General features: G+C 39.3%; 1 protein-coding gene across 6 annotated transcripts in view; it reads left to right on the forward strand.

Annotated features, from left to right (window-relative positions):
- Positions 1–19,125, forward strand: part of LOC111871959 (ileal sodium/bile acid cotransporter) — a 49,803-nt gene extending 30,678 nt beyond the window's left edge. For 4 of the 6 annotated variants that reach the window (XM_023865397.2, XM_023865398.2, XM_023865396.2 and 1 more), the window contains 5 exons: positions 1,071–1,245; positions 1,856–2,118; positions 9,261–9,447; positions 11,227–11,410; positions 16,576–18,149. In XM_023865397.2, coding sequence (XP_023721165.1) covers positions 1,071–1,245; positions 1,856–2,118; positions 9,261–9,447; positions 11,227–11,410; positions 16,576–16,603 — 837 coding nt within the window. In that variant the 3' untranslated portion in view covers positions 16,604–18,149. Of the gene's footprint in view, positions 1–1,070; positions 1,246–1,855; positions 2,119–9,260; positions 9,448–11,226; positions 11,411–16,575; positions 18,150–18,915 lie in introns of those variants that run through there. The other 2 variants (XM_023865401.2, XM_023865400.2) reach the window with 2 other exon arrangements.
- The last annotated feature ends 2,469 nt before the right edge of the window (positions 19,126–21,594 follow it).

Consider the following 21,594-nt stretch of genomic DNA (forward strand, 5'->3'; position numbering starts at 1 on the left):
GGCGGGGGGCTGGAGTAAATCAGGTTGCGGGCCGGACACGGCCCGCGGGCCGCCAGTTGGCCATCGCTGATCTAGACAATCGGCTCAGAGATGGACAGATCATGTGGTGTTATGGATAATTATACAAAAATTTATGAAGTTCAATTTGTGACACCACGTAGTGCTGCGTGCAAGTATCAGAGTTTCATAGGAATATGTAGTCTTCATCCACAGGGTTGAAGAGAGATTGCAAGGAGTGTGGTCACTCAAGTCAAATGGAAGAACATGAGGATGTGGACTACACAACATCATAATAAGAAGTCCACAATCTGAACAATCACCACTGTGAAAACATCAAAATTTACATACTAATAAGGTTATTAGAAGAAAAAATGAAATATAGGCCATACTCCATACTCTGTGACTTCACATATTATGCTCGTGTAATGGGCTTGATGTTCATTTATTTTGGATTCAAATTTACTTGTTCAAAAGTAATTGCAGCATAGATGCACTTCATAAGAGTTGAATTAATTTCCTTACATTTTGTTAAATATTCACCATAATAAAAATGATTCACATATAAGTTATAGGCCTTAAAGAGCTCTCTAGTTGGTCATGAAACAATTTGTATTTAATGTTTCATTTTTGAGGAAATTGAAGTTCAGTTCGGTTTCCTGCAAGGAAGAAGTTACATTGGACAGTATGAACCAAGCTTCAATTTATAATATTTGAGGTTTTCATAGTGGTGAGTATTTGTTTGGATTGAGATCTTCTAGGTTGTAGCACCATGTAGTCTTGTAACTGGACCAATGTTTAGGAGAAACTTCCTCTATCCATTTTCAGGGTCACCTCTGAAGGTGCAGACAAATGTTTGTGTCCACCTACACGACCACGTGGCATCACAACACAGAAGACTTCAGTCACATCTTTCATTGAGCTTATTGTGGAGACCCAAAGTATCAAATTTTATCAAAGTCCATTGAGTAATGTCAGATCTGAAATGTGTGTGCACAATAGAAGATGAATAATACAGCAGATACATAGTTGCCTTTTCATTCTTGAATAGAGTAGATGTTCATTTGTTGCAGATCAGTTTTGGTTTGGGAAAATGGTTGTTTTACGATTCAGTTCCTATGCAGCTGGGTATGTTCTTCACTGGAGTCAGCCCTGCGGGTGGTGCATCCAATATATGGACCTATATTCTTGGAGGGAACCTTAATCTCAGCATAACTATGACCACAATTAGCACCTTTGCTGCCTTTGGTAAATGTTAAACTAAATTCCAGATTTTATTTCATATTGGCTGGAAATACAACAGTAATGGACCCTAATATTAAAGTAGCAATGTCAACGTTCATGTTTCATTAAATTCTGTCAGTTATATTAGGAAAGCGTGTATTATCTTTTTAACATACATTCTGTGAATTCTGGCATAGAATGCTAATGTTTTGCATTGATGTGAAGAACAGAATTTAACAAATTGGATATGAATATATTTAGGATTGATGCAACAGGCCCTGTACCTAGGTAGTGAACAAGTTGGTGTAGAATAAAAAATTATGAATTTGAGAAGCACTGTCTTGTCGGATGTGGTGCATGTAGTCTGGTAGAAATTAATTGAAGCCAGTGTATCACATCCCAAGAGATAATAAGCTTCATAGTCACCATTGTGAGAACCTCAATTCAAAAACAATTATGAATTTATGTTAGAATAGAGAGTGCCTATGTGGACACTGGAAATGCATGTTTCAAACCTTATTATGTTTTCCTGAAACTATTTAAATTGTTCCTAAAACGTATGATTTTAAACACTGTTATCAGCTTATAAACATTATGCTTCAGTGGGAGTTATATGGCCTGTTTCTGTTTACAGCCATGATGCCATTATGGATCTTCTCGCTGGGCCAAGTTATCTTCCAACAAGACAGATTGGGAGTTCCATACTCTCGAATCGCTATGTTTGCCTTTGGTCTTGTCATTCCTTTGGCATTGGGTTTCTTCATACAGAAGTATCTTCCACGAATGACCAAAATTATGGTTCGGATTCTGAAGCCATTCTCAGCACTGCTAATTCTCTTCATCATCATATTCGCAATTGTAACAAACCTCTACTTATTTGAACTATTTACATGGAAGGTGAGATGTGCATACAGGCGATATGTAACTGGCACATAAATGGGTGAGCAGTGGTGCAAAGACAGATGGAACTATTTAGTTGTGACATTAACAAAGATATATGCTTGGACACATGCAGTCAGTTCAGAATGTGCTCTTACATTATCATTATTCCTATATTAATGTCCTAGTCAGATGTCTTACCAACTTCCAAAGATGGAAGGACAGGAAAAATATCTTAAGATCATCGTCATCATAGAGCTAATAATATTTATTTTGTGCATTTACAGAATTTACGAATCAGATTCAAAGACAAAATGAAAATCTTAGAACAGTTTTCATTGCATGCATCTTGTTGTGTTTGTTATATAAAATTGTTTATTGGGACCAATCCCAACACAATGAAACAGTCTAGGTCAATATGACCTTAGCTACATGTTTCGGCCTTTAAAGCCATCACCAGGCAAATACATGGTTACTGCATTCACACACTGTTGAACTGCATTTCAATGTGATGGTGCTGGATACTTGACAACTATGTTACACTATAATAGTAATTTTCATTTCATGCATCCTGTCATGCTATAATATACAATTTCTTTATTAAATCCATCACAACACAACTATATTAAGGTCAGTGCCTAGTTTGGCTCTGCTACATGTTTTGGCTATTAAAAGCCATCATCAGGCAAATACATAGCTAACTTATGTACACCACTGAAATGCAGTACTAATAAAATTAGATACAATAATATTAATTATATTAAAATATTTGGCATAAAAATACAATAAATTAGATTATATGAAACAGAAGTTATAGTATAAAACAAGAATAACATACTTCGAGTGATGCTTTATATCATCGAATCATTCGTTGGTTTTGTGATTTTGTTTTGTTCCCATGAACAAATTGGAATATTCTATATTTTGTGTATATATAATAAACTGTTTTGGAGGCTCATGATGTAGATGTAGTAATATTAATGTTAATTATTTAGTCGGTGCCTCATCTTACAAAGTCTTGTCCGTTCTGTAGGGAATGTAAACAACGCCAAGTATTTTAATATAATTAATATTATTGTACCCAATTTTATTAGTACTGCAGTTCAGTGGTGTACATATCTTAGCCATGTATTTGCCTGATGATTGCTTTTAATGGCCGAAACATGTAGCAGAGCCAAACTAGGCACTGGCTTTAATATAGTTGTGTTGTGATGGATTTAATAAAGAAATTCTATAATAATAAAATACAATACAATACAAGATCGCAACAGCTGACTTCATAGTATGAAGCATTACATGAATAGCTTGTAACTATACGTAGTTGTTCAAAAAGTATCGAACCTTTGGTCGGCAGAAATACATTTATTGATTTGGAGGTACTAAATCCTAATCCCCTTCATAGTAGTCTCCTCGGTAATGCACACACTTCTCCCAGTGCTTCTGCCATTGTTGGAAACACTTCTGGAACGCGTCTTTTGGAATGGTGATCAGCCGGGCCATTACATTCCACATGATGTCTTCTCTTGACTCAAATCGGCTTGGGAAATAGCCAAAAGTCACACGGAGCCATGTCAGGGGAGTAGGGAGCCTGACGAACCACAGGGGTGTTGTGTATGGCGACGAAAGTCTGAATCAGTTGGGCAGATTGGGTGGGTGCATTATCATGATGGAGCTGCCACTCTCCTCATGCCAAAATCCTCGGTCAAAATTGAATGTACTGATCCAATGCTTACCCCTATCTCGTTCGCAAGTTCTCGGACTGTGATACAACGGTCCTCCATGACCAAAGTCTGCACTCGCTCAATGACATTCTCATTTCGGCTTGTTGAGGGTCTGCCTGAACGCGGTTCGCTGTCCACTGCTGTGCGGCCATCTTTGAAGCGGTTGTACCACTCCTTTATCCACGAGTTGCTCATGGCATCATCCCTGAAAGCCTGTTGAATCTTGCTTGCTTTCTGCGGGCGGGAAAAAATTCACGACTGGGCATGAATGTCCCCTCCACATCTGCACCCAAGGGAGCCTCCCGTGTTTCATTGGTTTACGCAGGAAAAAAGAAGGTTCGATACTTTTTGAACACACCATGTATTTTATTATATAACTTTCGTTTTATAACAATTTTATAATTTTCTTGTATTTTTATACCTTGTATTATTATAAGGGAACATAGTTGTCAAGTATCCAGCTCCACTGCACCATCACATTGAAATGCAGTTCAACAGTGTGTGATTGCAGTAACCATGTATTTGCCTGGTGATAACTTTAAAGGCCGAAACATGTAGCTAAGGTGATATTGACCTAGACTGTTCCATTGTTGTGTTGCAACAGATCCCAATAAAGAATTTTGTATCTTAGAACAACATTGTCACACAAGCTTTATTTATATATACACTAAGACCTCACAAATTTGAGCTAATTGAGAGTAAACCTTTCTGTAAATCAGTGAAAGTCCAAAGTATAGAACTGCTACTGAAAATATGTTCAGGGAAGTTACAAAATGGACTTCATGTATCTTTTTAGGCAAAAGGACTCTATTTTTAAACTTAAATTGTATGTCATGAAATAAATGTATTTGTCTTAAATATATCTTATATAGCAACAGTGTCATTGTCATGCATGCATGAGTTGTAATGCACAAAGAAACAGTTGTCCAAATTAGTGAAGTTTCACTCTGAGTCTGTGTGTGTGCATGCTCGTGTATTGGTCATGGTCATCTTCATTCCAATTTGAAGAATCTGAATCATATTCCATCAGGTTGACAGTGATAGGATTGAGGACATCGTCCTATATGATCACTCTTGAAAAGTCCTTTTCCTGCCAGCTTTCAGCATGGCAGACACATTTTTTTTAATTGACATTGATCTGTGTTGCCTATGATCTTTTGGGATAAATTTTTGGTGCTTGCAATCATAAATGTTTTATATCTTTTAGCCATGCACAACATCAATAAGGCACATAGGCAGCACGTAACAATATTATCACAGTATAATAAAATATATGAGGTTTGAGATACTCAGGACAATGACTGTGAAGATTACTGTGTTCTGGGACATAAAGTCATATAGTTTGGTAGATAGGTACTGGTGTTTTGAAGGACTCTGTTGTCTTCATAGCAGGTTCCTCAGAAATGCCATTACCTATTTACCAAACTACATGGCATCACATCCCAAAAGGTACGTGTTACCATAAGAATTTAACTCACAAACTGTTTAGTTACTTGTTCTTCATGCTGTCCAGGAGAATATCAAAAGGAGAACAGTTGGTGAAGTAAATTTTGATAAGAGACCCCTGTGGCTTGGCACTACTGTGTGAAGGTGTGTTGCCAGTTTGGGAGTAAAACTCCATGCATTCCCAACTTTGGTTTTAGATTGGGATAAGATTCATTCTTCAGCAGTTACTTTTTTTTTTTTTAATTTGCTAGTGGGGGATGGATTCCAGCTGGGTCCACTCGGCACAGCAGCCACTGAATGGCCTATTGTACTTGCCCCAGGTGATTATGATGATAGAGAATTTGGTGGAATGAAGATTGGCAAGGGAAACCGAAGTACTCGGAGAAAACCCACCCCAACGCCACTTTGTCCACCACAAATCCTATTTGACCAGACCCGGGATCGAACCTGGGCCACCACGGAGGGAAGCCAATGACTAACCACTTCAGCGATAGCGCGGCCCAGCAGTTACCTTACCCGAGTGAAAGAAGCTCCTGTTACCAGGTAGAAAGGTAGATGGCACTCAGATTCATTCTGGACATACCAAAGGAGAAATACAAGGGTTGGATAAAAAGTAGTGGCAACACTACTGTAACATGAAATGTGCATCAGGTGGCAGTAGCGCCATCTGTACCTGATAGCAGAAGTTCAGTTGAAGTAGTGCAGTGAGTGGCTCTGGTTGTGTTTAATTGAGTTTCATCGTGTCTTGTCTTGAAGTGCAGGAGCCCAGTTCAAGCGCCCTAAGAACATGTTTACAAAACCAGAACAACACTCCTGGATAACAATTGAAGTTGCACGAGGTCATAGTGCACAAAACTGTTATCAGGGACTGCGAAAGCATGTGGTGATGCTGCTTTGCCATGTCACACAGTGGCACAGTGGGTGAAATTGTTCTGTGAAGGGAGGGATTCCATTCAGGACAGCCATTGTTCAGGATGACCCCATGTTGACAACCACACTACAGCTTCTTGCTTCATTGCTGGATGTCGATCGTCGATGGGCTTTATGGGAGTTAGCTGCTGAGGTATGTCACAAAACCGTGCACCACATTCTGCACAGTATTCTTGGATACCGCAAAATTACAGTGCGTTGGGTACCCCATACAGTGTCAAAGGTGCAACAATGGCAACATTATGCAGTTGCACAGGACTCGTTGGACCGGTACCAGAAGGAAGGTGACGACTATCTTGCTCACTCATACAAACCACACTTAAAGCAACAATCAAATGAATGGAAGCATCCTGGCTCTCCTCATCCAAAGAAAACACGCCCTACACAGAGTAATGTGAAGGCAATGTTCATTGTGGCATATGACACTGATGGAGTGATACTGCACCACACTGTACCTCAACGACAGACAGGTAGCGTTGTCTACTGCAGTTTCCTGTGTAATCATCTTTGTCCAGCACTCAGGAGAAAGCGACGACACTTGTTGGCAACGAACCCCATCATCCTTCATGACAATGCAAGGGCTCATACTGTTGACACTGTCAAGGATCTCCTTCGCTGCTGGCGATGGGAGATACTGCAACATCCACCGTACTCACCCGATATGAGTCCGTGCAATTATGATATCTTTGCCAAAATGAAAGCACCACTGCAAGGGTTACATTACAACACAAAAGGAGATTATTCGTGCTGTAGGGCGGTCACTGCTGGAAATCAACATAAGTGGATGCACTGATGGTGTACAACACCTTCCACAAATTTGGCAGAAGGTGGTATACATGGGGAGGATTATGTTGAAGGAATGTAAGTGTGTTTACCTTAGGTAATAAAGTAATTTCAGAACTATAGAGGTGCTGCCACTACTTTTCATCCAACCTATATATATACCCTGCTGATATTTGAGCCCTGTGATCCAGTTCTTAGTGATTTGGCTGCTTAGTCACATTTAGACTTCGTTAGTGACTTTTAATGAAAATTTGCATATTGTTTGGAGACTAAAATCTTTACCCAGTTGTGAGTACGTATATTTATTTAACACATTGCGGACCGGTGGTTTAAACATTTAAATCACCCTGGGGACCGGCGTTTTTAAACCTACTACCCTAACTTGTGCACTGTTCACTTTAAAGTTAATATAAAATCTCCTAATTAATTTTATGAACTGAAATTTTTGGAGAACACTTACCAGAGCTCCTAGAAGTGCTTGCACATGTGATATCTCTGGAAACATTCCCCTTTATGAAGAGGCATTACGCAGAAGTTGCACATGTAGGCAGTTCTACTCTTCTTCTTGTGCTTTGCGCACACACGGCACTGCCTAGAAGGGTGTTTCTTCTTGCAATATTCACTCTTCACAATTTTCACGAGAATATGTTTCCGCATATCACCCGAGAGTCGGCCAGGGGGGTCTACTTCAGGCCTCCGGCGGGTGCGAACAGATGGCCCCGGCTGCACTACGTCTATGTCTGACGCAGGTACTGCCGCCACCATGACGTCAGTAGCCCAAACTTTTGCCAGTTTCAACAGAAATGCTTTGTATTTCAAAGTAGAATTTCTGTTCACCTTTTTGAAAATCGTAAATGAATTGAAAATTGCTCAGTTTATAAGCCACAGTGCACTTTCTTCGTCCATTTTACTGTTTTCCTAGGAAGGGAATAATAGGCCAAGAACTGGTTGGCCCTATCAATTCCTTTCATGAACATATTATACTCGGAAATACAAAGAGGCTTCTTTACTTGCCCATGTCGTCTTTGAACATCGACCATGCTCGAATTGTGAATAGTGGAAACCATATTCACAACACGAGTATCCCTCCAGGACTGAAGAAGAATGTCCCCCTTCCTCCTGAATGCGGTGTCGCCATGTTTCAGGCGTTTACATTCCTCTTTCAGATCTGGATGGAGGCCTCTGTTCACCCTAATTGTACCAAAGTGGGGGTTTTGTCCACTTTATCCCATGTGGCTGTCCTGACACTCGCACTTTCAACAGAGCTTTCACTTTCACTTTCACTTGACACATTTTGGGCAGCCCTGTGGCCCCCGTCACTGTCACCGTCACTGATAATGGCCTTGCTATCAGAAGACAAAGCAGTTGGCAAATCTGATAGCTCATCAGAGAACATATCTAATATTTCCTGTCCTCCGAGAGATCGCAACTGCTTTCATCTGAGCCATGTTGAACTGGTAGCTGCGTGGTTCATACATGCAAGCTTGGATTAGAACAAAGCCAATTTTGTTTAGGTTGTGACAGGAAATGACTCTGGTCGAGTTACTAGATAAGGCAGCAATCATTCCCGAGGTCATCTACGCAGTAGTTATGATTCAACGAAGCCACACAGCGATATATAGCGTTTTGCAACATAACGTGACCGTAGAGGGCCATATGGCCCGACCTGTCCGCAACGCTTGGAAACGTAGAGGGCCATATGGCCCCTCCGGTCCGCAATGTGTTAAGTATCTACAATTGAATGAGTGAACTCGTGTTACAGAATTCATTCTTACAGCATAGTGCACAATCATTATGCCTTACAAAAGCATTTTTGATCCACTCTATTGACCTGTGTTCAGAAATTTTATCTGTTTCATCCAGTTGTCCACCTTACTTGATAATGCAGATGTAACAAATTCAGTCAGTTTGTAACCTGACAGAATTTTTAGTGTAAGAAGAAGAAAATCACATGCATTTAACCAAATCATATGCCACTCTGAACAATACTTACTGTCATATGCTTTTGTACATGCAGGGGAAAAAATCTGTACACCACTTGAGACATTATACTCATGTTGAACAAATGAAATCAAGCATTAATGTTAAAACTGAGTTTCTCACCAGTTCAAGTCAAGATCTCTATAATTGTGAGATACAACTATAACAACATATATTGTCAAAATCCCCTTTATTACTAACATACATACAGAGCAGAATACAGTATTCCATAATAAAGAACACTTTTGACAGTATATATTACTATACTTTTATTTGACAGTTCATGCATTTGTTTTCCAGATATTAGTGGCTGGTTTGGGTTTACCATGGCTTGGATATGTCTGTGGCTGGATGGCTGCTAATGTATTTAAACAGCCACCAAGTGATGCACTTGCTATTGCAATAGAAACCGGGATCCAGAATACTGGAATTGCTATTTTCTTGCTTCGATTCTCTCTTGAACAGCCTGAGGCAGACCTTACCACAGGTTAGCTGTTACATTTGAGGTTCTCACAGTAGTGAGTATGAATAGGACAATCTTCTGGGTTACAACACTGTGTAGTCTATTAGAAGTCAACTGACATTTTGGAAGAAGCAAGTTCTACTTGCCACCTGCTTTCTTTTGGTTTCTTGTGTGGCATACTCTTCAACCTATTGCTAAAGGCAGTACATTTCTCCAAACTTTTGGTGAACTTCTACCAGACTTCACGATATTATGACCCAGAAGACCATACCATTCAGGTTACTGAAAGTAATCACATACGTTTATGCTACTGTTCACTGGTAATTAGATATAACATTAATGATAAGTTGTGTCAGATAATAAAAACATTATGACAGTATAGAACACACCTTTGTTTGAGAGTAAATGAATACACACAGCTGTTTCCTACTGAATTGGCAGAACTATGTTAGTGCACATACAGTAGAACTTGGTTATAACGTCATCAAAGGGACCTAAAAATAGTGTCGTTATAAAAGAATGTCGTTGTAACTGAAATGGGCACTTCCACAGTAGCCTTATGTTAGTCACGTAAATTCTACCAAAAACCGAGTTAAAATGTTGCATTTTTTAGTGAAATACGTAGTTAAGTACAGACTAATGTAACATTAACATAAAACTAATATGGATTCTCCATATCGTTTGTACTGTAGAATTCACCAAACCAAATTTGCGGCATACATCAGCTTTTTTCCTTCCATTTTCTATTTCACGAATCACTTTAACTTTCTCTTCAATGCTTAAAACTTTCCTTTTCATTGCCATGTTTTCGCTACAGCACTTCTCTGGGTTTAGGCAGGAACACCATAGGGTAAGTAGACAATGTGAGGTCCTGTTAGACGAGATTCTAGGAAAGGAATGCAGTTAAAAACCTGCCGCATCCTCTTGCACTATTCACGCAGTCCCACCCCACACCCTTGTTTTCGCATAAAACCCACGCTCCTCTTGCAGCCCGCGGTCGTATTCTTCCAGGACAGTCACGTCAGCAAGTAGAGAAAGTGAGGGTGGGCAGACACATCAAACTTTCCCACGATATCAGAGAAATTCAGGAATGAAAATGACGTTACATACGAGGTTGATGCATTTGTGCATGCCGTACTAAGCAAGGTATAAAAACAGTTGCTTTATGAGGAATTAGTTCGTACCATTGAAAATTTGACGCAATAGACAAGGTGTCGCAGAAACTGATGTTGCTATAACCAAGTTTTACTGTATCTTACTACGTGGTTTAATATCTTTTATCAAAATAACTTCCTGAAATTTCAGAGTAGTTAAATCATGTATGAACACAAGAGATGTGATATTTTCACTGCAGTGAAAGTCTGGTTTATGGTCTTCTGGGTTAAGATGATGTAGTAATCTCGCAGGTTGCTACCAGTGTTTTGAAGGAACAGTTACTGGCATTGTAGCCCAGAATATAAATGTTCAAAACAATTTCTATAACTCAGTGTTTGAAACAAGCCCACCAGCACACCTTGGAGGTAGAGAGAAAGCAGCTAGAGCTTCAAGATTAAAGTAATCACTTCAGTCAGGTGGAGATGATAGTAGTAGTAGTAGTAGTAGTAGTAGTAGTAGTAGTAGTAGTAGTAGTAGTAGTAGTAGTAGTAGGCCTAATAGGTAAGGCATGGCAGCTGCTACTGGCTATTCATTTATATATCTGTCACCTTTTTATGGAACTTTATCTTTTTTATGAGGCTGAAGTATAGGAAGGAAAAATATAAAGTTCAGAGATTTCACTACAGTAAAATTATTTTGTGTTGACAGTTGTTCCAGTAGCTGCGGCAGTTATGACTCCAGTACCACTCTTATTGATGTATATCTACCGCAAGTGTTCAGGAAGGTGGAATAAAAAAGAAGAAACTTTAAGTTTAGAGGATGATGACAAAATAGTTTCAGTTGAATCTGCCAGGGTCACAGAACCTCACATCATAGGCATTGGCAACATAAAGTAAACACATTTTTTCAAGCGCATAACTCATTCTTCTATTGTGATCATTAAGAACTCATGTTCTTAGAAATATATATGAATGAATTGACAGAAATAGTGTTTGTACATGACAGATTTGTTTCTGACAAAGTCCATTGTAAAGGTCACTCTCATATGTGTGTGGTCTGTTCAAAAATTTTGGAACTTTTGAGTAGCGTGCCAACTCAGCATCTTTGCAGTGTTAGGTAAGTTGTTCTGCCTAGTGGCTTGCTTCCTAATTATCATCCTTTTTGCCACGTCATCCTGCTGTGATTAGTCATCACCCTAGAGCTATTTGTTCATGAGAGAGAGAGAGTGTGCGTGCGTGCGTGCCTGCCTCTCTCTCTCATGTTATTCGAGATGGCTGATATTCATGAGCATGAAAGTCATGTTGACAGTTTTCTTTTAGACTGAGGGTGCTGTGCATCATGAATTCTTATATTGGAGGGCAAACGGTGAATTGCTGCGATTATCTCGAAGTGATGAAATGTCTAAGAGAAGATGTCAGGAGTAAGAGACCTCAGTTGTGGAGGAACAACTCCTGGTTCCTCCATCATGACAGTGTGCCAGCTCGTGCCTTGCTACTGATTTGTGAGTTTTTGGCCAACACAAACACAACTGTGCTTCCTCAGCCACCGTACTAACCTGACCTGGCTCTGGAAGACTTTTTCTTATTTCCCAATCTGAAATCACAAATCAGTAGCAATACATGAGCTGGTGCATTGTCATGATGGAGGAACCAGGAATAGTTTCTCCACAACTAAGGTCTTCTTCTCCTGACATTTTCTCATAGACTTTTCAGCTCTTTGAGATAAAGCCAGCATTTCGCTGTTTATCCCTGACATAAGAATTTATGATGCACAACACCCTTGATGTAAAAAAAACCGTCAACATGACTTTCATGCTTATGAATAGTTTCTCCACAACTAAGGTCTTCTTCTCCTGACATTTTCTCCTAGACTTCTCAGCTCTTTGAGATAATACCAGGATTTCACTGTTTATCCCTGACATAAGAATTTATGATGCACAACACCCTTGATGTAAAAAAAAAACCATCAACATGATTTTCATGCTTATGAATATCAGCCATCTCAAATATCGCAAAACACACTCTACCTACACATGAACAAATAGCTCTAGGGGGATGACTAATCACAGCAGTGTAATGCAGCAAAAAAAGATGATAATTATGAAGCATGCCACTAGACAGCACAACTTACTGGCAATGCTAAGTCATTGAGTTGGCATGGTATTTCAAAAGTTCTGAAACTTTTTGAACAGAACACATATATTTTACATATTTCAGTATGGCTGTGAATGATGTATGATATTTTTAGGTGGTTATGGGAGTTTTGTAATACAACCTCATTCTTTACAATTTTATTGATCCATTTATATTTTCCACTGTTGTACAGAAAACGGGCTATTTTGTAATGGGTGGCAGGTTGAGTGCAAATTGCATCAGTAAAATTTTATAGGATTTTACAATATAGTTTTCAAGTGTTCCACTGATAAACTTTCTTAAAACTTTGAAACTCTTTCCTGTAGCTCATTTTTACAACTAAGAGAGCATATAAATAAAAAAAACAACTCCGTGGCTTGTGTCCGCAAGTGAACTATACCAACCGAGCAACTGCCGCTTGTCGGCGAAGTTAGTGCCAACTTTAGTGGATAGAGAGTGTCACGTGGTCGCTGCAATGAACCCCTATGGCCATTAATTTCGGTTTTCTAGACCGGAGCCACTATTTCCTTGAAATAGCTCCTCAGTTATCCTCACGAAACAGAGTAGACCCCGTTCCAGACCCACTGCTTCTCAGAAAAGCTGGTAGCACCAGGAATCGAACCCAGATCTCTGGATGCGTAGGCATGAACTCTGACCACTAGACAACAGTAAAGTAAAAGTAAGTAAAGGTATCCCTGTAACAGGCCATGGAGGCCCACAGGGTTGTGAGATGTTGAAGTTCCCACATTTTCTAGACAATCGGCTCATAGATGGTACTCATTTCTGTTAAGAGGTTGAGTCGATTCCAGGGCCATAGTGTGGCTGGGAGGATTAGATAAATTGAAAACAATCCAGTGACCTCATCAGGATTCAATCCTGTGACCATCTGGCTTGTAGCATAGTGCCTCAACCAACTGCGCTACCGCGTGCCCCCACTAGACCATAAAGGCGGCCAAAAGAGCATATATTAATTATATTTTTTATGGATGTGTAAAAGCATAGATAATCTGGTTATGATCAAATAAATATGGACTGTGCATAAAAACTATTCTTATGATTTATGAACCTCTAAATTAAAAATTGCATTTTGTTAATATAAAATTATTTTCTTTTGGTATTAATATGTCATTATTTTAACCAAAAGTATTGAAAATAAATCCTTCTGTACAGTCATTAACAAGATCATTTGTTTTAAATGTACCTTGAAGACATATGTTGAACAAAAAGGAGTTAATTTCATTCTGTAGAAGCACTTTTTAATTAATGGAAGCAAAATGGTTATTCAAGGAGGAGAAAGCAATAGTCTTTCAGCCTGAATAGGTTTGCTATTTTGTTACTTCATCATCTTAAAACAGTTATGTGAGGTGTGTTTACTGGAAATGTTTTCAAACAGTTCTCTGTTTGCTCAGGGCAGTGGAAGATGAAATCTTAAAATATAAATTAGATTTAGCGGGAGTACAGGAGGTCAGAAAGGACGGAGGTGGCATCACACCAGCAGGCTAATACACAATTTTCTATGGAAAGGGAAATAGAAGTAAACACAGAGAAAACTAAGTATATGCTGCTGTCTCATCACCAAAATGCAGAGCAAAATCGTGACATAAAGGTAGGAAATAGGTGTTTTGAAAATGTGGCACATTTCAGATATTTTGGAATGATGATGATAAATCAAAACCTGATTGAGGAGGAAATTAAGAGGAAATTGAACTCAGGTAATGCTTGCTACCATTCAGTCCAGAACCTTTTGTCTTCTTGTCTGATGTCCAAAAACATAAAAATCAGAATATACAAAACTATACTTTTTGCCTGTGGTTCTGTATGGGTGTGAAACTTGGTCTCTGACATTAAGGGAGGAACATAGACTGAGGGTGTTTCAGAATGGTGTTGAGGAGAATATATGGACCGAAGAGAGATGAAATGACAGGAGGTTGGAGAAAACTGCATTGTGAGGATCTTCATAACTTCTACTCTTCTCCAAGTATAATTAGAATGATCAAGTCAAGTAAGAGGAGGTGGGCAGGGCATGTAGCATGAATGGGGGTAAGAGGAATGCATATAGGTTATTGGTGGGAAAACCAGAAGGAGAGAGACCACTAGGAAGACCATCACATAGGTGTGTGGACAGTATTGAAATGGATCTTAGAGAGATAGGATGGGATAGTATGGATTGGATAGATGTGGCTCAGGATAGGGACCAGTGGAGGGGTTCCATAAAATGCTGGGAAATTCTTGAGTAGCTGCAGATTTGGTGGCTCCTCAACAAGGGTTCAGCTCCATAAGTAAGTAAATAAGTACTCCATATGTAAGTTTTGAGGTTTTCACGGCGATGACAATGAAGAAAGTCGTCTTCTGGGTTTAGGCACCGTGTATTCTTCGTTTTGGCCGACGTTTCGGAGGAACGTAGCGCCTCCATCTTCAGAGCAGTTGAATGGCTTGGAATAGTAGCTGTGGTGATAGGATGTGAAAGGTGCTGCTTATATACGAAGTAGGCAGGGGGGGGTGGTTAAGACCATATATGGTGTGTGTTGATTAAGGGAGGGGGGGAGAAACGGCCAGAGAATCCAGGAACCTTGAGGTCAATAGCACTAGGAAGTACTGTAGACAAGAAGAACCGGTAGGTTGGGGACATGCTATTGACGTCAATGACATGACGAAGAACTGGTGTGGCTAGTTGGATTCTCTTGAGGGAAGAGATGCTACCATGTCTGTCTAGATTGTTGAGAGCGATAAAGACCATATGATGTAGGGTGCTAAGTTGGGGGGGGGAAACGGCCAGTTCTTCTTGTCTACCGCACTTCCTAGTGCTAGTGACCTGAAGTTTCCTGGATTCCTGGCCGCTTCCCCCCCCCTAACTTAGCACACTACATCATATGGCCTTTATCGCTCTCAACAATCTCGACAGACATGGTAGCATCTCTTCCCTCAAGAGAATCCAGCTAGCCACACCAGTTCTTCGTCATGTCATTGACGTCAATAGCATGTCCCCAACCTACCGGTTCTTCTTGTCTACAGTACTTCCTAGTGCTATTGACCTCAAGGTTCCTGGATTCTCTGGCCGTTTCTCCCTCCCTCCCTTAATCAACACACACCAAATATGGTCTTAATCGCTCCCCACTGCTCCCATTGGTCCGTTCTCCCTAACCACCCCCCCCTGCCTACTTCGTATATAAGCAGCACCTTTCACATCCTATCACCACAGCTACTGCTCTCCGCATTCCAAGCCATTCAACTGCTCAGAAGATGGAGGCGCAACGTTCCTCCGAAACGTCGGCCAAAACGAAGAATACAGGGTGCCTAAACCCAGAAGACGACTTTCTTCAAGTACTCCATATGTCTGAATTTGACAGCTTACAAATTTTGTTTAAATTACAAAAGTACATTTTTAATAAATTTCTTAGTACATTATACTTTCTGGTACAATGCTCATACTATGAGTCATCAACATATTATAGCCTGATTTGATCTTGTGGAATTACTTCCCATGATTAATATTCATCTCAACCCTTTATCTGAATCTTTAAACACAGAATAGATGACACTTGAACCAGGCTGTCTTCTTGAACTCTTAATGTTTGGAATTCAGATCCAATGCATGCAAAATTTTGATCTGTATGGAAGTTGAAGGTTCATTGAATGATGACAGTGACATTTTTATTGCCTGTCCATTTCTCCCTGTTGTATATGGATGTCATTTTCATCACACACATGATTTTGCCACTTACTAGTATGATACTTAAGAGAAAACATACTTAAAGCAAAACTAAGACATGCTTGCATGTGGACATAATGCAGTTTTTTTTTTTTTTTTTTAAAAAAGTATGATATTTGTGTCAACGCAGTGGTTAGTGTTTAGCAGTTAGAATTTATTATGTGCTTGTATATATTTCCTTATTAAAAATGAAACCTTCCCTTTCCGTTTACACAGGTACCGATCACATCTGCATCAGTGTTAGCACTGGACAAGACTGGTAAGAAATGCACGTATTTTATTGAATTTCAGAGTGTATAGGCCAGCTGTATCTGAATACAGCAAAACTTGTTTAATAAAACTGAATTCATAAGACAGTCAAACATTGCAAGTAGATATAATACAAGTGGCTTACTGTTTCTGCTGAATAAATTACAGGATGTATAACAGTACTGAATAGCTTGAGAGGTTAAATTGATTCTAAGGATGATTATGGTCTGACAGGGCTAGTAGAAGAAATAGCCATTATCTGTTTTAAGACACTACTCATATTTTCATTGTGAGAAAACCACAAAATACCACAATCAGGACAGTAAGTTACCAGTTGAGACTGAAATCAGATAGATGCCTCCAGATGCAAATATTATGCAGCAAGAATATATTAGAAAAATAATCACATTTGAACCCAGCATCATTGTTTGCAAGTTTAATCTGTTGTACTTTCTGCATGGGGAGTGCTGCTGTGCTTCTGAATGTGACATATTTTACTTTTGACCTTACTCTATGATCTGTGGTCTGCATATGTATTTAATGGGCTAAGCATTGTGACAGCATGTAAAATGGCAGGGAGACAGATTTTTAATCAATATCTTTCATGTACAGAGGTGGGTAGATCTGTATAAATTGGTAATACAAATAACTCATGACTGACTTGCTCAAATGGTGATATTCTCTGTCCAAAACATATTTGAGGTTTCATCCCATACAGATATCAATATGTTCCTGACTTCATGAAGGTTGGTGTTATATTTTGCAATCCATAAATGATGGCCCCCAAGGAGTGCCATATGGGAGACATCATTGACCACTCTGATCATTTGTTCCAAGGTTGGCTACTCAGGGTGATGTGCCCACAAATATATTTTAGAAGAGTATGTGGCATGCAACCTGCCAACAATAACATTTCAATCAGTGGGATGAAGTGCAGCGAGCTGCCAGTGTTTCACTGGCTAAAGAAGAGAAGGGGTATCGTCATCAGTATAAGTACACTCACTGACAGATGGTGATTACTGTATCAAGATTCTTGCATTGTAATTTTAAACTGAAAACCATTTTTTAACTGGGTTATGACCACCAAGTGGTCAGCAAGTTTTCAAGAATTTTTTAAAATATAACTGTACCATGAACAGTTTTGGCAAGGCAGTAAGATTTAATATGAGTGGTTTTGGAACACGAAGCTACAGCTTACGAAAACTTTTGCGAATAGTTCCGTGACCGTACAGGAACATTTTATAGCTTATCGTAGGTGTGCAAACGTTGAAAGACTGCTACAGTGTATGTTGCATTGAAACACCCTGTGGCTTGGTACGCGTAATTACTGGTAGTGACGTCAGGACCATAAGGCAATGCAACTGCTTGTGCTTGAAGGTTTGGATTTGGATTATTCGGTATATTTTAATTTTTTTCTTAATTGAACAAAATTCTGGTGGTGTAGTTGTAAATAACAATTTTCATGCTAGTGTTAATATAGTGAGGTTTGGGAAGTAGTGGCGGCTCGTAGCTAAAATTAGTGGGGGTGCTGCTCCAGAAAATTTGTAGCCTTTGTTTTAAAATTGTATAAAAGGAAACAAACATGTATAAAAAGAAAATTTATTCAGAAACTTGATAAAAGAACTAAATCAAACATTTTTTACTTACTTTAACCTAAATTGTTACAGTTCAAGCTTATTCTATTCATTTAAAAATGAAATACATTTCAAGCTTAATCTATTGATTTAAAAATGAAATCCATTCTTTTTAACCTTTATATTATGCCCATTGATTGAAAGTCTGTGTGCCTCACTAAGTTTCTCCTGAATACTTATGGTTCCTGAAAGTGACAGTGAAACTACATTATCAACGTGCTTCTTTGACTTCTCATGCTTTTCAGTTTTTTCTTTCATTTTGTTTATATTTCTAAAACCATCTTTTGTCCACGTTACATCACCCCCAAACAGCAAACACTGGAAGCAAAACAGTGCATTTTTTACTTCACAGCCGCAAAGTCAACTTTTCCGTTTGTGCCATTCAGAATTAAAGCTACGAATATATTTCTTGTTCTTGCTTATGCCTGGCTGAGATATTAGAATATCAGGTGTTAAACGACCTCTTTTCTTAACTGCAACTTTCTCATGGAGAGACAGTTGTGAAAACTTAAGCTGTTGAAGTTCACTTACAGTCACATAACTTATTTCTCGGGGATGCAAGGCCATGGTTAAAGTTTTCTGTTAAATAAAAGAACCGAAAAAAAATGAATCAAATAGAATAGCTGGAAGCAGGATAATAATCTAATTCTACAATTAACTCATATTTTTTAAGCACAACACATGCGGAGTAAAAAAAACTACCTTCCACCAGCATGCCAGGGTTGGCACTGTCGTTCCTGCAGTGCTACCTCTCCCTTGCAGCCTCACGTGTAGCTTGCTATGTGTGCATGTGCACAGTCAACGAACACGTCGCCGCTGGAGCTGTGAAACGCGCAGTTCCATACAAAGATTTGGCTACTGACATTAAGCTTAAGGATTATATATTGTATTGTACAAGTATAAAGAAAGAATTAAAGAAAAAAGGACTCATTATATAAATGTTATCGATAATATCAAGTGGAAATTGGGGGTGCTGCAGTTCCGCAGTGCCTATACGCGGGCCGCCCCTGTTGGGAAGGAAGTAATATACCTGCAAATTGATTAAATTGGTGTGGAAGCCATATAAGGGCCCCTGAATGTGCATGCACCGTTTAATCTAACGTGATAACTCTGGAATTTAAATGAGACATAATTTTACCTTCTACAAGACTTCATGCTGTTGTAGACGCAACGTAACGGGAAGGTTTGTATGTGGATCCAGCCACCATAAACGTAACGTATGGAAAATATATTCTGTATACGTATGTAGTCCCTTGCTTATGGCTGCCATTAAAAACTACCCAGTTTTTATGTCGCGACAGTTGATGACTTAATTGCCCCAAATGACAAACTGAACAGTGTGAAATTGATCATTTAATTTGAACATGAATGTGTATGTATGATGGGTGGGCCATAATAATCCGGCCCTTTCATTGCGACCTTCAGTGATCTATTGTGCTTAACATGTGTCATGGAATTTATCTTACCTAGAAATTCATGTCAGCCTGAAGGTTCTAGAACTATAAATATCCTGTATAATATTTTGACATGCACAATTTTCAGTTTTACTGTAGACACTGAAGTGTGAAATGCTTTTGCTTACCTTCCTCCATTATGGCTTTGTGGCATGGATTTTATATGTTACAAAGAATATTAGTTAGATAGCCATTTGGATAAAAGAAAAACCTTGACTTAAAATCGTATGACTTTAATGTTAGTTCTAATAAACTGCAGTACTTCTATCAGACTAGTGTGTGAAGTGGCCCAAACTGTAACCGTTCTTCACTCACCTTCACTCCCCCCTTGTTGGTTGGTTAGTCACACATTCGTCACTCCTCTTTTCTTCTTCTTAGGTTGGGTGCCAGTATGCTCAGGTGGTGCTGGCTTACACTAGTCGGAGATTTATTTTGGGAAGGGGGTAAAGGTGATAGTCAACTAGTTCAGCTGTGGGTAAAGCTGGGATCCTTCTCAGAGCGTTTGCTAGGGCCTCGCTTAGGATGGGGAGGGAAGTAATTGGTTCAATGCTACTTTACACTTAAACACCTTGAACATTTATTGAGATCAACACTTTCATTCACCTGATGACACACACAGTCAATACAAAGGATTACTATAGGATTCTGACGATGGTGTATAACATGGGTTTTCGGACTTTATCCATCGTCCTTGTTTTTAAGGTAACTAAGAAAAACACGACGTTTCAGAAACTGGATCTGTTTCCGTCCTCAGGTGAGGGAAAACACCTATTCTGTTGGTCCAGTGATTGAGGCTAGCTCTTTCTAAGGAACCCAACAGAATAGGTGTTTTCCCTCACCTGAGGATGGAAACAGATCCAGTTTCCGAAATGTCGTGTTTTTCTTAGTTATCTTAAAAACCAGGATGATGGATGAAGTCTGAAAACGCAATATCTCTGAATACAAAGGATGCTTATATATAAGTCCTTATGTAGCTCAGTCCTGGTATAACGGACGTTATTAGCACAATTTACGCTTTAGCACTCTGAATTTGGTGTTCGCCAGAACAGCAAAAAATATAGATTTTGTTTCTAAATTGTTCACGAGTAGCAGGCCACTCACTTGGCGACTGCCTTGGCAACTGACGTGTGACTCCCTGTCTGAAAACACTGAGATACCCTGGCCGTCTGTTCCTCTGCTAAGTCACTCCCCCTTAATTCCACAGATTGGGTAATTTTGAGAACTAGGGGTTCACACAATTTCTGGATCTCCATTCAGCTTGCTGCAAATTGGGACTTTGAACCTTAAGTCCTAACATCGTTTTTGATAGTACGCTGACAGATAACCTGCTTGGCATGGGTTTCAAAACCGCCTACTTTTAAGTTACGACGTGCAGGACCTGTCAGTGATCAAATTCTCAAAGTTTGCAGCCGTGCTACTCGCAAACAAAAGTTCTCAGAAAAAGCCACAGGGGGTGCTTCCTGTGTAACATCAAGATTTGGAATAAGCCCATTCCAGAAAACAAGAATGTGACTGTGTCCCCACTGGCTTGGGTATTACTTGTTACCTGCAATTAATTTTTGTTACTGATTATTCTAATTATACTTAAACTAGTAAGCGACAGTGGAGCAGTTACATGCATTGTGGATCACAGAGAGCAGAACCATACTGGCCAGTTGATTCTAGAAGTACCTGAAGTGACATCCTGTGTATGTTCTGCAATGGAGAAAAACTGTGTTACAGTGCTCTTACTGAGCCTAATGTGTTGTTTCCTGCAATACTTAACCCTCAGAGCCTACCAGCATAGCACAACATAGCAAAATTGAATGTACCTTGCACCTTGTAATCTAGGAAACAGTAAAATAACTGAGTGGTCCTTGATATGGAGGCAGTATGTTTTCTGATAGAAATTGAATTTT

Source organism: Cryptotermes secundus, unplaced genomic scaffold (assembly GCF_002891405.2).
Source record: "Cryptotermes secundus unplaced genomic scaffold, Csec_1.0 scaffold30, whole genome shotgun sequence".
NCBI classification, from domain to species: Eukaryota; Metazoa; Arthropoda; class Insecta; order Blattodea; family Kalotermitidae; genus Cryptotermes; species Cryptotermes secundus.